We start from the raw sequence: 14,889 nt of genomic DNA, 5'->3' as shown, positions 1-14,889 counted from the left end.
GAGTCTTTTAAACGCCGTACTCTTTCTCATAGTGTCGACTGCCAAGAAAATGGAATTCTCAGTTAGCTCCATGGTCGTCTCCATTGTTTGTGTGGGGTTAATAACATTGGGGTGGAAAGTAGTGAACTGGATTTGGTTGAAGCCGAAGAAGCTTGAGAGGCACCTAAGGCAGCAAGGTCTTTCAGGAAATTCTTACAGGCTCTTGATTGGAGACTTGAATGACAACTCCAAGATGACCAAAGCGGCACTATCAAAGCCCATGGAGTTCTCACATGACATTGTGCCTTATGTGCTACCTCTGCTCCATGATATCTTCAACAAATACGGTACACTTCTCTAATTTTGGATCTACATATGTTCACGTTACTAATTAATATTTACCCTGTTAATTACAAAAAGTAAAAAAAATACAAAAATACGTAATTATTAATGAGAATATTTCAAGAATCAAACTATATATAAAAAGGAAACTCTTAACTATTAATTGTTAAGCGTCAGGTGTGATACTAGATAGGTGTAACAATTGTGTCTGGAGGTTCCTACCTATATTTTGATATACTTTGTGTTTTTAATCACGAAAGAGAGTTTTAAAACTTTATTTGTGTCAAGGGGTTTAAAGTTCAAGCATTTACGGTCGTACCTGAGATCTTAAAACTTTGTTTGTGAGAGTCCTAAAAAAAATTTGAAGTTTCAGACTTACGGTCGTACCTAAGGTTAATACAAATTTCAAACTGTGTGCTTACTAATTGCCCAAAATTAATTTGCAGGGAGAAAATCTTTCATTTGGCTTGGTCCAATACCGAGTGTAATCTTGTTTGACGCTGAATTAATGAGGGAAGCTTTTACAAAGTATAGGGTGTATGAGAAGTCACATTCAAACCCACTCATCTCGTTACTTGTGACTGGCCTCGTAGGTCACGAGGGTGACAAATGGGTCAAACATAGAAGGATTATCAACCCAGTTTTCCACGTTGAAAAGATGAAGGTAAGTATTTCTCATTTTTGCATGGGATTCATGGGAATGATATATCTGTTTCCTCTCTCTATCTCTCAAGCCTGATTACGTTATGTGAGAGACAGAGAGACGTGGATATTTTCTTGCAAGCAGCTAAGAAAGCTAAGAATCTCCCCATATTCAGAGATTGAGAAATTTTAAAGTTATGGAAGTAATAGTTAATTCAAAGACTAGATGGAAAGAGGTATTGCTCCTCTGCATATTTTCAAAAGGACCATAAATGTTGACAGTGTAGAGGAGATGCCCTTAAAGAAACATGGGGAGCTACAGCTCAGAAACTACATGTGACATGTTCTCTGTTGAGTCCTTGACACCAAGAGGAAAAAAAATAAAATTTTTCGCACGTTTATTTTCTTTTATCGTACACTAATAACAGTTTACAAATGTATTAGGCTAATTTAGTTTATGTTAGTCGTATAATTGATTTACCTTAACCAAGAATTTTGTCATACATAATCTTTGTAAATAAGCAAATATCTTGGTCTCACTTTTATTCACCACAAGTAAATTGAGGACATAACCAATATGTAAACATAATAGTTTTGGCATGGGATTTGAAGAACATGTACTTTCAAAAACCAAGTTTCTGAGAAGGATTTCTTCATGTCTTTTCGATACTAAACCCAGTTCTGTTTGTATGATCTCTTTCACCACATTGTTACATAGGATATGTTACCTGCATTTCATGCTGCTTCTGAAAACATGTTGAGCAAATGGGAGATGCTTTTCTCATCAAAGGGGACATGTGAAGTGGATGTGTGGCCTTATCTTTGTGCTTTTGCGGGCGATGTGATTTCTCGGGCTGCATTTGGTAGTAACTTTGAAGAAGGACAAAGGTTTTTCCAGCTCCAAAAGGAACAAGCTGCTTTTGTACGCATAGTTCTGGACTCGGTCTACATACCATTTTTCAGGTGAACTCAAACTTTGTCTACGAAGTGTGTATGCATTTGAATAGCAATACAGCATTGTCTAGATACAAGTGAAACTAGAGAAATCACTCCCCTTTTCACCTCTTGCCCTCCCCATCTTTTTTTTAGTGATTGAGTAAGCCAAATGAGAATCAAGGGACGTGATTAAACAGATCAGTGCAGAAGGTCAAAAGGAGAGCGGAAATCAGTTCTCTTACTAAATTCATTATAAAAGAAAACCACAGGGAAAACCTTGTTTTAGATTATAAGTTTGACAATTTACTAAGAGCTGCAACATAATCATCAATGTGCAGGTTTCTACCAACTAAAATGAATAGGAGGATGAAACAGATCGCCAAGGAAATGGATACTTTGTTAAGGGGAATAATTAACAAAAGAGAGAAGGCAATGAGAGCAGGAGAAGCCACTGAAGATGACTTGTTGGGTATACTTCTGAAATCCAATTTCAACGAGATTCAAGAGCATGCCAATGACAAGGATGTCGGGATGAGTATCGAAGAAGTGATAGAAGAGTGCAAATTATTCTACTTAGCTGGAGAAGAAACGACCAGAGATTTGATTAACTGGACATTAGTGCTATTGGGAAAATATCAAGATTGGCAAATGCGTGCGAGAGAAGAGGTTGTGACGATCTTTAAGAACAACAAACCAGACTATGCTGGGTTAAACTGCTTGAAAATTGTAAGTATTCTCTCTTATTACCATGTTTTTTGTTTTCTTAAAATCTTGACCTGAGTCGCCTACTACATTTTTGCAATCTAATCAATATCGTTCGTTAGCGTCAGTCCATCTATCCATATAGTTCATAACTATTTCTGTGAAACAACTCAAAATGTACATATAAGTCCCAAATATCTCTTTCAGATGAACATGATCCTGTACGAGGTTCTTAGGTTGTACCCATCAGTTAGTTTCACTAGCCGAGAGATCACGAAGGAGACGAAACTAGGAGATATTTCTCTACCACCTGGTACGCAGCTTGCAGTGCCAATCCTTTGTGTTCATCACGACAAAGAAATCTGGGGTGACGATGTCCACGAATTCAAACCCGAGAGGTTTTCTGAAGGGATCTCAAAGGCAACAAAGAATCAAGTAGCAGCATTCTTCCCATTTAGCACAGGTCCCAGGACGTGCATTGGACAAAACTTCGCGATGATTGAAGTGAAAACGATTATAACGATGATTTTACAGCGCTTTACGTTTGAGCTTTCTCCGGCCTACAGACATTCTCCTTTAAATATTCTCACTCTTGAACCTCAATATGGTACTCAAATCATTTTTCAAAAAATCTAAGACTCAAGTTCAACTTTGTTTGTTGTAATACTTCTAATGTTTCCATATAAATAACATGTAATACTTAGCACTTCAAATAAAAAGTTTGTGTAATGTTTTGCTTTGTATGAGAACTTGATTGTTCTAATGATATTTTCTGCACTAGCTTTTATATAAATTGATATTCGATGATAATTTATTTAGTATAAATTTGTCGTTGTGTAAAAAAATAAGATAACGTCTATTTTAAAGAAGTATCTTAATATATTACAATAAATAACTAATTGTATGTAATACGTCCATGATCGGAATAATCCTCCCACAAAATCCTATCTTCATCTTCCTTTTAATAGGAAAGCTTTAGCCTTAGGATGCAAGTACAAATAAGTTAGACAAGCCACTCTGTTTTGTCAAAAAAATTACCGGTGACCATGGCAACTGCCATTGTACATGAGATTTCTAGTAGTTCTAAGCATGTAATTTACTACCTTATCTGGCATGCACTTCCACTTCGAACATATACAAATTAGGGCTTCTCAGATCTTGTGTCAATCATCTAATACACCAAGAAAGAATTTCTGCCAACAAAGACGAGAAAAATGTTCCTAGAGGAGAAGATCATCGTGTCCGAAATCATATCACCCAATCCTGTTATAACAAAAACGATGGAGTGGAAAACATCTTTACCCCAGATTACAAACAAAAATAAAAATCTGTTTTGAAGTTGTGGAGATCTTTAATCACCAAAATATAAAATATGTAATATAAACTGATCAAAGCTTTCTAGCATCTAAACCCTGATAAACTTGTGATATAGAATTGGCATCGATCAATTTATCTTAAATCGTACTTGTCAATTCAATTTAGTGTTGCTACTCTACACTCTGAATAATAGCAGTGGTGAAACTAAAGGTGAAGTAAGCCACATGAGAAGATTGAAGGGAGTTTTAACGAAACACTCCCGGCAATGTTCACTTTTAATGAAGAACCATGTTTTTACCTTTTCCTGGTACTATTCACTACACCTTTATTTGTCATTTTTCATTAAAACTAAAGTTTTTTTAGATTTTTCGTTAATTTTCCTAAGATTGAAAGACATTGCTTAAAGACAATACACAAAACTGCCCAGAGGCACAATTATATCCTGCAATCCTATCAAAACCTCGACAAATTGAAAGAACTGCAGAGCAAATGAACATTATAAACATATTATACAAAGATATTGAAGTTAGTCCTATTTTTATCACATAAACTACATCCTAATTTCTATGAGGGACAGAAGTCCAACCAAAATAAGAAATGACTGAAAATACAAGTATAAACAAAATAAGATAAATCTCAGGAAGAAGTTGTGCTTCCACCATAAAATCAATTGATAGTATAAGGAGTAGTCCAACTTACTTATAAGCCCATACAAAAGTCCCTCATCCCATCAATGTGGGATTCATTCTCAATATTATTAAGACAGTAGTAGGTTTTTTCTACATAACAAGCATCCATTCAACCAATAATGGTGAGCAGTCCTGTTCTCCTAAGTATCACATGCATATTAGCCACAAGATTATATTAGTGTAGATTCAAAAACTTAAAATATTTGACAACTTAATAAAGCAAAACCAAATCAAGTTAATCATACATTTTGATGAATTCTCTTTTTTATTTGGGTGCAACATTTTGATGAGATTCTCGCTAAAAAGAAAACATTTTGATCATATGCATAGTATGCCCTAGGGTAAGTTTTTCTTACCAATGTAGGTAGATGGACAAATGCTTATGCATGTTGCTAGAATGTGAATATAAACTACACTTTCTAACAAAACCAAATATTATTTACGGTTTTTACTCACATTTCTACAACATGTCAACCAAAGTCTTGCAAAAGTACGCTTCAAATTTGCATTAGCTCATTGAGACTGCATATGCGCGGCTTTTATACAAATTTAGAGTGATCCATGGACTTATTTTCTAGCAATACTACGGCAGATAGATGGGCACAATCATATAAATTCTTTGGACAAGACATGTATTTACTGACACATCGAGAATATCTCACTTCTATCAAAAAAAAAATCTAGCTTTAACCCTATTTATTGACCGGTTAACAATTTAGGGTTTAGAATCAGATTAGAATATTTCTTTGAATGGAAACGATGGAGAGTTTAGAATTCAAGCTTTCAGTCTTGGATTGGTTAATTAATGCCTATAATATTCCTTTCAAAATGCTCGCTCTTGAACCTCAATATGGTACTCAAATCATTTTTCAAAAAATCTAGGATCTAAGTTCAACTTTGTTAATTGTAATAGTTCCATATAAATAGCGTGTAATAATTAGCACTTCAATAAAAAGTTCGTGTAATGTTTCTATTTGTATGAGAACTTGATCGTTCTAATGATATTTTCTCCACTAGCTTTTGTGTAAATAATATTCCATACTAATTTATTTAGCATAAGTATATCGTTGTGTAAATTATATTCCATACTAATTTATTTAGAATTGTTCCTAAGAAGAAAAACAGATAGAATTGAAAGGTTTAAAACCATCCAAGATTTTAAACCACTACTTACTCATGGTTTAAAATCAACCTCGCCAGTTTTAGTTTTCCTATTTCAGAAAACTAAGACTTGTCTATAAACCTCAATGATAGGAATAATATCAGAAAACTAAGACTTGTCTATAAACCTCAATATTTGAAAGGAATAATCAAGCAATTCAAGTGATATTAGAGCGCTGGATTCGACAGGATGATGTGGTTTATGGTCCTAACTCGCAGCCGACATGGCTTCTTAAGAACTTATAGGTCCCTTGTGCACAGAAAGCCAAGGTCCAAGAGAAGCTGTATGACCGACATGAACAGCTAGTGATGGTGATAGCATCACCAATTAAGAACAAGTTACAAAAGTTTTCATCTTGTGCCCTTCAAGGTGACCACCTTTACTACATGTTTCATGTCCGTCATAGGGCCTCTGTTGGACTTTCTATGCACAAGAAACGGGCCGATAAGTTCCCCGGAAGCTCAGCGTCGGTTGCGAGTTAGGACCATAAACCACCCTCATCCTCTCAGAATTGGCACTAATACACACTTGATCCAAATTTCCATTTGGAAGCGGAACTACCTTTTTAGTACGAGAGGAAACTAAAAACTTTTTGAGAAACAAAGGAAGTAGCTTAGAATTGCTTTGATCTCTACTTTGTATTGCTTGATCACTTCCTTGAGGAGGGGCGTTCTGGAAATTTGGATGATGGCCCGCAATGCCTACTCTCATTATCCAATCACATCCAAAATTGATGTGTGAAGATTACTCTTAATCCCAAAAGCACTTTAAGAAAAAAAAATGGGATACAAACTTGAAATTTGTATACAAGCGGAACACACGATAACAAAACTTGTCGAAAACAGAATTTCGATTGATAATAAGCAATACGTTCATGATCGGGACAATCCTCCCACAAAAATCGATCTCATTTTCCTTTTGATAGGAAAGTTTTAGCCTTAGGACTCAAGTACAAATAAGAAGGTTGTGTCAAAAAAATAATTACTGATGACCATGGCAACTGCCATTGTACATGAGATTTCTAGTAGTTCTACGCATACACTTCCACTTCGAATATATACAAATTAGGGCTTCTCAGATCTTGTGTCAATCATCTAATATACCAAGAAAGAATTTCTGCCAACAAAGACGTGAAATGTTATGACAATAAAGCAATATGTCAACCCTACACGAGAACAACACCATTTGAACGTATCAGATTCAAAGCAATAGCCATATGTATAGTACAGCAAGTATTAGAATGTCATAATAATGGAATCACGATTTATAAACTTCAGCACACCCAAAATTGCAGCAATACAAACAAACATGTTTTCTTTTACATAAAAGCGAATAGAAGGTGCGAAATGAAAAGTTCATATGCAAAGAGGATTCAAGTAGTGAAATGCCAAATATTACCTTCAATGTTATAATCTTCTGTGAGCTCATCAATCTAATGATCCAAAGCTATCAGGTGGCCAGACCTAGTAATGCCATGAGAAAAGAATAGAACTCTTCAGGTCACCTAAAAGTCTAAATACACAAACACTAATTACCACAAAAAGTCTTCTTAACCCATATTATAAACTAATCACAATTGGTCAGAAGCTTTCTAGCATCTAAACCCTGATAAACTTGTGATATAGAATTGGTAGCAATCGATTTCTCTTAAATCGCACACGTCAATTCAATTTAGTGTTGCTATTCTACCCTCTGAATAATAGCAGTGGTGAAACTAAAGGTGAAGTAAGCCACATGAGATGATTGAAAGACATTGCTTAAAGACAATACACAAAATTGCCCAGAGGCATAAATATATCCTGCAATCCTATCAACCTCGACAAATTGAAATAACTGCAGAGCAAGTGAGCTTTATAAACATATTACACAAAGATATTGAAGTTAGTCCTGTTTTCATCACATAAACTACATCCTAATTTCTATCAGGGACAGAAGTCCAACCAAAATAAGAAATGACTGAAAACAAAAGTATAAACAAAATAAGATAAATTTTCAGGAAGATGAAAAAGCCTTACCCTGCAAAACACTTTGCCTTGAATAAGACCATAAGGTATAGGTCCATATGTTCGTGAGTCAAAGGAGGAATAGATGTTATCCCCCTGAATCCAAACATGCCCCCTAGGCACCTAATCATCAGAGTTCAATAAAATAAAGCAACAAATTAATCACATCAATCAGAAACATTATATAATATTGTCGAAAAGGAAAAGGAAACAACTTCATAGATACTATCAACCAGCATAACAATGTATTCTTAAGACAATAGCTTTCTCAGTTTCGACATTACAAACATCCATTCAACAAATAATGGTGAGTTACATAAGAGCAGCTTTCCTACCAAGTTCATTACAGGGTGTTTTGGTTGGTGCTCTCTGCTCTGTCATTGCATATAAGCTTTGCATGATAAAGCTATGGAATAGTTGAAGAGAATGAAGAGTAAGGACACTGGCTTCTATAGGGTTGTTTCAGTGGCTTCTTGCTTAAATTTTTTATAGCTGGAATTCGTGTGTTCTTTTTAAGGTGTTACAAGGGAGGTGAAAGGATATAACAACCTAAGCAACCCAGCAATCATGCTGAGGAAGAAGGTAATCTACACTGTCCCAAAGCAGTTAATGGCAGTACAAAACTCTCGATCAAGTCTCATAACTTGACTGTTAACAGTAAGCTTCATGGTATCTACTTTAGGACTACACTTCTAATTTTGGACTGCGGAGATTTAAGCTACCCTAGTGCCCAGTTTTCAAAGTACAAAGAATTGAGTTATAAAAACATGGAAAACATAACTAGAACACTGCAAAAAATCATGGCCAACTCCAGCAAAATAAGGATTTCTGGTTTACTCTTGACGCAATCAAACATTAAAATACAATATTGCATTTACGGCGTACTAAACCAGCATTATCATAAACCAATAACTCTTAGACCATCAACGACGCACCAAATGAAGGTACGGACACGGGCACAGACGTGAACACAGGGATACGTCAAATTAACAAGAAGAATTGATGTATACCACAAGGGAATACAACACGACACGGGATATGCATCGTAGCCAGCCACTATGAAATGTATCAACCATTCGGCCCTCCTCCTAACCAGTTAACTGAGATTTTACCATGAATTCCATTATTTAATAAATTGGTCATTCTATTTTTCCGACAGAGGCCATAGAAATGTTATCAAAAGCACCACATGTTATGATGTTAGTCATCATCACAACCTAGAGCCTAACAGAGGCCATAGAAATCTATACACACAACTCCTAAAAGGAGCTCTATGGAACCGAAACGACCAATGCATCTTCTACGAGCCCAAAGACACTATATGGTAGTGATCATCGCAACCTCGAGTGATACAAAATCCATTAAAATCTATACACACTACGCCTAGAAAAAGCTCCACTGAACCGAAACGTCCAATGCATCTTTAACTAGTATGAGCAAGCCATTAAAACCACCAAAAAACACGGCATTTGATTACAAGTTACTAACTTTTTTACTAAATGAAAAATACAACATGCAGTGAAAAATTGAACTCTACCCAAGAAAAATACCAACTTGTAATCACATACAAATTACCAAAACCATCAAAATCCAACAAAATAGACAAAGAAATAGCAAAATATTCACATACCACGGTCGTATGCAACCTGTCGCTGTGCTTTGGATCGACAAAGTAGGTGACTTTATCACCCTGCATACCCAGGACACGCTTGGTCACAATCTTCCGGGGGTCCGTCGGAGACCGAACCAGGACCAAATCGCCGGGACCCACCTTCCCAATGCGATGGGACACGTGTTCGGAGAGGAGCACGTCGCCGGAGATGTTCAGGGTAGGGAGCATACTGGGGCCGTAGACCTGCAAGCAGCGGATAATCAGACGACGGCGCATTTGGAAAATGGAAATTGGGAAAGAGAAGGAGTGAGGGGATTGTTAAGAGTGACGGACGAGGGTGGAGGAGCAGAGGTAGGCGTCGGTGACGTGGAGCAAACCCATGAACTTTGCTACAGTTACTGACAGATCCATGGCTTCTTTTGCTACGCTTCGCCATTGTCCCAAGTAGCTCAGCAGCCTCATCTCTCTCTCTCTCTCTCTCTCTCTCTCTCTAGAAAGCTTGAAAGGCTGTAAATTTTGTAAGAAGTTCGATGAATTTGAAGGCTGAAGGAGTTTGCTTGTGTATCAGGCCAAGGGAAAAGCCAGGACGAGCCGACCAACGGGTCGGGTTAGGGTGTAATTTAGCCAACAGGATCCTATCCGGATCCTTTTGGTGTTGATTTTAGAATATGTGAATTGTGTACGTTTATCGTACATTATACGGTCAGCTTTTATCAAATATTGTTGTATTTAATTCTAAATAAAAATATTTAAAATCATGTGTGACGTACAATGAACAAACACGATTTACGAATCTCTGCGGATTCGTTATTTAGCGGGCAGAATTGGGCTAGTCCACAGTCAAAACTTATGATCCAACCATTTGATTTGGTTTTTTTCTTTTAATCAATAAGCGACGAACTAATTAATATTACAATCTAATAGTATTCATCTTTAATTGTAAATGAAAAATCTTATATTTGACTCGCATGTATGACATTATTAAGATAAGCACATATGAATTTGCCTAATCCCTTAAATATATCGTATATAAAATAAAATAAAATCTTGAGCATGACAAAACTTTGGAATCAAGACGCCGTTGATTGACAAGAAATTTTTCCGTGTGACAATCATTTTCCTGCATGCGAGATCTTAGTTGGAACGATACACGAAATGCGTAAGTCGTTGGAGAAGTATCAACAAGATATCAAACAGTGAAAATATACTGGTGAAGATTATTGATGACCTCAGATTTTTATTGTACAACAATGGTGAAGTATCAATTTCATTGTTATGAAGAATGTATAACTAAATCAACACTAGAAGCAGTGGCTATCGGCTCGTCATCATTGGCAGAAGCACTTTTGTGCATGTGCAGAAAAGTGCTTGCAGCGGTAGACACTTTCAATCCTTAGCCTTTCTTCATTCTGCCTGAAGAGTGCTTGTCTATACTCACGATCCAAAAAAATTAGCCCGCTAATCAATCCGTTGAAGATTGAACATCACCATATCCTCCAGTCCTAATCGAAAAGCAGTCTTGGGAAGACACTCGAGATTTTGTATTGCAAGATGAGCTTTCTCTTTCGCTAATTCTTGTGCTTGTTCAATCCCCCCACAAGCCTTAACCAATGAAATGGCTTCGTCGAGGGAACCAGTCTCGCTGAATTCTGATTCAATTATGTCTCTTAGTTTTGGTTCTTTCTTCAAAGCAAATATAACCGGGGCTGTCAGGTTTCCTTTGGCAAGGTCAGTTCCAGCAGGCTTCCCCAGCTGCTCCGCCGACTGTGTGAAATCCAATATGTCATCAACAACTTGGAAGGACAGCCCGAGATTCTTGCCATAGTCATACATTTTCTCCATTACATAGTTGTCAGCCCCACTAAAAATGGCAGCTCCTTTGGTACTTGCAGCGATTAAGGAGGCTGTTTTGTAGTAGCTCTTAAGCAAGTACTCCTCAAGTTCGACATCACAATCAAACAAGCTAGATGCCTGCTTTATTTCACCACTTGCAAAATCTTTGATAACCTGCCATAGCACTAACAGAATTACGTCTAAATTAAAGGTTGCAACTTGCAGGTATGTAAAAGACTGCAACCTCTTTCTATTTTTTTGGTTCTTCAACTTGTGAGTTTGAAAGTGTCTTTTAGAAAGAAGATTCGATTCATGAAGGCTTCAAGAGTATAAATATGACACAACTTACCTGGCTGATGAGCTTGATGACCTGAATGTTTTCTAGATTTGCAAGATACCACGACGACTGTGCAAACATGAAGTCCCCAGCAAGCACTGCCACTCTTGTACCGAACATTTGATGAACAGTTTCCTTCCCTGCAAATAGGGTTCAAATTCAATGGAATCTGATCGCAAGAGGATGGAAAATAAAACAAAGAAATGAAACAATAATCATAAATTTGGGTACCATGGTAATCGCTCTGTATTAGTCTATTAGAGAACACTGCTGCTCAATGTAACACAACTTACTGGCAATGCTTTCTAGATAATCTCTGCCCTCAGCCAATGCATACATTTCAAGCATTTATAACAACGAGGAATGTCAGGTCTAGATTTAACGTCCATTCCGTTTTCTGATAATGTTATCAAGTTCATTCAGACTACATATAATTAAAGGACATATACTGTAGTAGCTGAAATTTGGGGCCAAAAATTAGGTATGTGATATATTTTGACACGGAGACATCTCTATAATTTTACACGTGACATGCATAAGAAGATAATAATGCCTACCTCGTCGCATGTCACTTTCATCCAAAACGTCATCATGTATCAAGCTTGCTGTATGGATCATTTCGATGATCTCTGCCAATCGCCGATGCTCTTTGGTAAGTTCCCTGAACACAGAAGTTTAGAGAGAAGTTATAATCTGTTAACCTCATACAATACAGTGGTTTAAGAACATTGAATGAAACTCACTTCAATCCAACTAGTTCTGCTGTTGCTCTAGACACTAGAAACACCAATGCAGGTCTCATCCTCTTCCCACCAGCACCAAAGATCTGCTCGGCAGCTGACATTAAGACGGGGTTTTCTGCACCAACAATCTGAAACAGCATATTATCACGAAGTGTCCTTTTCTCTTAAAGTAGGTATAACAGAAAATAAGGGCCTGATAACATAACGAGTCCCCTGACACTGGTATGTGCACTAATCTAATTATCCATAAATCGTCAAGCACGTAACTTATTTATTGTACAGTAACACTTAACCACAAGGAGTAATGAGATGAAACGTTGCATTCGCATGGTTGATTTTCTTAACACTTGCTAAGTAAACTATAATTATCATATTAGCAAATCATATAATGCTATAGGATATTAGAAATAACGTCTATAACTTTATACCTGGTCAGTCTACCTCAACAAAAATCTAATCGACAAACATTTTTGGTACGACAAGGACTCCATAACTCGACAGTGAGAGAATGAAAAAAGTTGACATTTCTAGCAAAGGATGATTGATAAGAATTTTTCACAGTACAACAAGTTCAAGATTGGAAAAGTATTCCAAGAATGCAGCTCACTTAAACTAATGAATATAACACCGTCATGCCAGACTGCCACATAAATTTCTTCCTTTGCAATCGACAACATTCGGAATGAAGGAAAGGATGATAATTTCAAAAAGACAGAGAAAATTTGTAGATGGGATAAGGTAAACAAGAAAGAACAGGGTAAAGAATTATGTTGCCTACCCCAACAGTTGGAGTAAGGCCTTCTGACCTCTGCCATTGGACATGTATGCTCAACTATAACTGATAAGTGATCAAATGGATAACAGCCATATCTACATAGAACGGGAAGACATGGACAAAATAAGTGAACAAGGATGCTATTCATTCGTAAGGCCGAACAATAAAATGGGAAAGGCAAAATAACGTCCAAACAAGCATAACACTTCCACTTATCAGTACATTTATCATAATGATTCCAGCTTTAACAAGGTCCTATCGATCTTTAAAAGAGCTATCCATCGTGATGTCAAAACAACCAAAAGGTTCCAAATTGCCAGCTTCTAAACTAAGCACATTGCCACACCAGAAAACACATCCACACACATATTCTCGTTTGTCAGTGAATTACTGATTTTCGCATAGAAGCATTGCAAACTTTATTTTCGAAAAGGCTTAACGGGAAAACATAGTAACTGATAGAATCTCATCAAGCAGAAAAGGATTGTTTAAAACTAAGCTCAGCTAGGCCCCGGCACAAACAAATGATTAGATACTGTAATAACATTCTATACCATAAACTTCCTAATAACTAAAATTATCACACAGCACCAGGAAATCCAAAAGGAGTACTTACTGACTGAAGATTTTGATTTAATGTGAGGAGGTCATCAGCAACAATTTCAAACAAATTTGTCAGCGAAACCGGCTTTCTGGATTGTTTCTTTAAATTTAAAACCTGTGGAAGACCTTCAGGCACACCTGTAATTCAAGCATTTGATAGAAATAACTCATATGGTATTGAAATAAATGCAAGTAATTAAAAGTTCAAACTTGAAACAAAAAGTTCTATTATCTTACCATTCAGCAGAGCATTATCTGCCTTCTTTGGTACTGGAGTCTCAGCTGTTGTCATTGAAGAAACTCCACACCGAATTCGATTCAGCCGAGCTCCATAACCTCTACAACTGCCCTTGGAATTTGCCTTCGAGTAATTCCTCACCGAATAGCGGTCCAACAAAGCATTGGAAGAACACCCACAAGCCACAAAATCCATCACAGCTCTCCCATCAAGAGTGTGGCATGTCATTGACATCATTCTAACCAAAACCCAGGAGCCGAAATCACCAAAGCTCAATAACCCAGAAGTCAAAATCACCAAAGCTCAAAAACCCAGAAAGGAAAATCACCAAAATTTTCTCAGAAACCAAACACCAGCAAGAAAATAGTCATTAAAACAGTTGTGTGTAATGAAGAAAACTCTGTAAAAACAATCAAATGGGGCCACTTGGAATGGAAAGCTTCTGTTTTAACATTGAGCACAAGTTGGAATAGCAATTGAGTGGATCCAAGAAGCCCACGCATACGTATAAATATATAGAGAGACGGAGAGAGTTCTCTTTGCACCTCCTTATCAGCTGGGAGAGAGTGAGAAAGATGAGTGACCCTCAGAAAAAGAGTTGGCCTTTGTGTCCTCGCAATTTTTCAAGTTTGTTGGTGAAATAAGAGCCAGAAAACCAATTTCCCTCTAAACGACTGGCGGTAATGGATAATGGATTTTCCACCTATCAAAGATTTTCTCCTGAGAATGTACTGAATATTATTCTCGTCTGATTTTTTTTTTTTCACTTTAGTAATTATTATACTACACAACACAAATATTAACTCAAATAATTGTTCTATTGTGCATGTGTAGATGCGGTTTAGGTCAATTGCGTAGGGTATTATAATTGTCTGATAGTGTTAAAGTTTGAATTCTCGTGTTCGTAGGTTAGAGCAATTTAGAATAGGTATCAAATTTGTGCCCGTTAGGTCGGTTACGTAGAGTATTGTGCTTG

General features: G+C 36.8%; 3 protein-coding genes across 3 annotated transcripts; 1 reads left to right on the top strand and 2 right to left on the bottom strand.

Annotated features, from left to right (window-relative positions):
* LOC103931580 (cytochrome P450 CYP72A219) lies at positions 1–3,344 on the top strand. Its single transcript, XM_009341098.3, has 5 exons — positions 1–326; positions 768–985; positions 1,682–1,926; positions 2,238–2,625; positions 2,809–3,344. Exons 1-5 carry the CDS (start codon positions 50–52, stop codon positions 3,235–3,237), a joined length of 1,557 nt encoding a protein of 518 aa, XP_009339373.2. The 5' UTR covers positions 1–49; the 3' UTR covers positions 3,238–3,344.
* Positions 3,345–6,601: 3,257 nt separating this feature from the next.
* LOC103931559 (mitochondrial inner membrane protease subunit 1) lies at positions 6,602–9,899 on the bottom strand. The gene is made up of 5 exons (XM_009341076.3): positions 9,718–9,899; positions 9,403–9,627; positions 7,785–7,895; positions 7,168–7,232; positions 6,602–6,885 (listed from the first exon to the last, which is right to left on the bottom strand). The coding sequence occupies exons 1-4, from the start codon at positions 9,844–9,846 to the stop codon at positions 7,197–7,199; spliced, it is 501 nt and encodes a 166-aa protein (XP_009339351.2). The 5' UTR covers positions 9,847–9,899; the 3' UTR covers positions 6,602–6,885; positions 7,168–7,196.
* Positions 9,900–10,576: 677 nt separating this feature from the next.
* Positions 10,577–14,536, bottom strand: LOC103931560 (solanesyl diphosphate synthase 2, chloroplastic). The gene is made up of 6 exons (XM_009341080.3): positions 13,913–14,536; positions 13,689–13,813; positions 12,298–12,425; positions 12,112–12,215; positions 11,567–11,694; positions 10,577–11,391 (listed from the first exon to the last, which is right to left on the bottom strand). The coding sequence occupies exons 1-6, from the start codon at positions 14,148–14,150 to the stop codon at positions 10,843–10,845; spliced, it is 1,272 nt and encodes a 423-aa protein (XP_009339355.2). The 5' UTR covers positions 14,151–14,536; the 3' UTR covers positions 10,577–10,842.
* Between the last annotated feature and the right edge of the window lie 353 nt (positions 14,537–14,889).

Source organism: the organism of the source record quoted next, unplaced genomic scaffold (assembly GCF_019419815.1).
Source record: "Pyrus x bretschneideri cultivar Hongxiangsu unplaced genomic scaffold, Pyrus_bretschneideri_v1 Contig25, whole genome shotgun sequence".
In the NCBI taxonomy this organism is placed as follows: Eukaryota; Viridiplantae; Streptophyta; class Magnoliopsida; order Rosales; family Rosaceae; genus Pyrus; species Pyrus x bretschneideri.
The sequence above is the reverse complement of the archived record's forward strand: the minus strand, read 5'-3'. Positions and strand labels throughout refer to the sequence as shown.

Excerpts from the sequence above, each read along its gene's own strand:
- LOC103931580 (XM_009341098.3), top strand. The coding sequence starts at position 50 with ATGGAATTCTCAGTTAGCTCCATGGTCGTCTCCATTGTTTGTGTGGGG. Across the intron at positions 1,927-2,237 it reads GTCTACATACCATTTTTCAG|GTTTCTACCAACTAAAATGA; the intron begins GTGAACTCAAAC and ends ATCAATGTGCAG. Across the intron at positions 2,626-2,808 it reads GGTTAAACTGCTTGAAAATT|ATGAACATGATCCTGTACGA; the intron begins GTAAGTATTCTC and ends TATCTCTTTCAG.
- LOC103931560 (XM_009341080.3), bottom strand. The coding sequence starts at position 14,150 with ATGATGTCAATGACATGCCACACTCTTGATGGGAGAGCTGTGATGGAT. Across the intron at positions 12,426-13,688 it reads TAAATCAAAATCTTCAGTCA|ATTGTTGGTGCAGAAAACCC; the intron begins GTAAGTACTCCT and ends ATGCTGTTTCAG. Across the intron at positions 11,695-12,111 it reads TGAAAGTGACATGCGACGAG|GGAAGGAAACTGTTCATCAA; the intron begins GTAGGCATTATT and ends CCCTATTTGCAG.
- LOC103931559 (XM_009341076.3), bottom strand. The coding sequence starts at position 9,846 with ATGAGGCTGCTGAGCTACTTGGGACAATGGCGAAGCGTAGCAAAAGAA. Across the intron at positions 7,896-9,402 it reads ACAGGTTGCATACGACCGTG|GTGCCTAGGGGGCATGTTTG; the intron begins GTATGTGAATAT and ends TCTGATGATTAG. Across the intron at positions 7,233-7,784 it reads AAGGCAAAGTGTTTTGCAGG|GTCTGGCCACCTGATAGCTT; the intron begins GTAAGGCTTTTT and ends TGGCATTACTAG.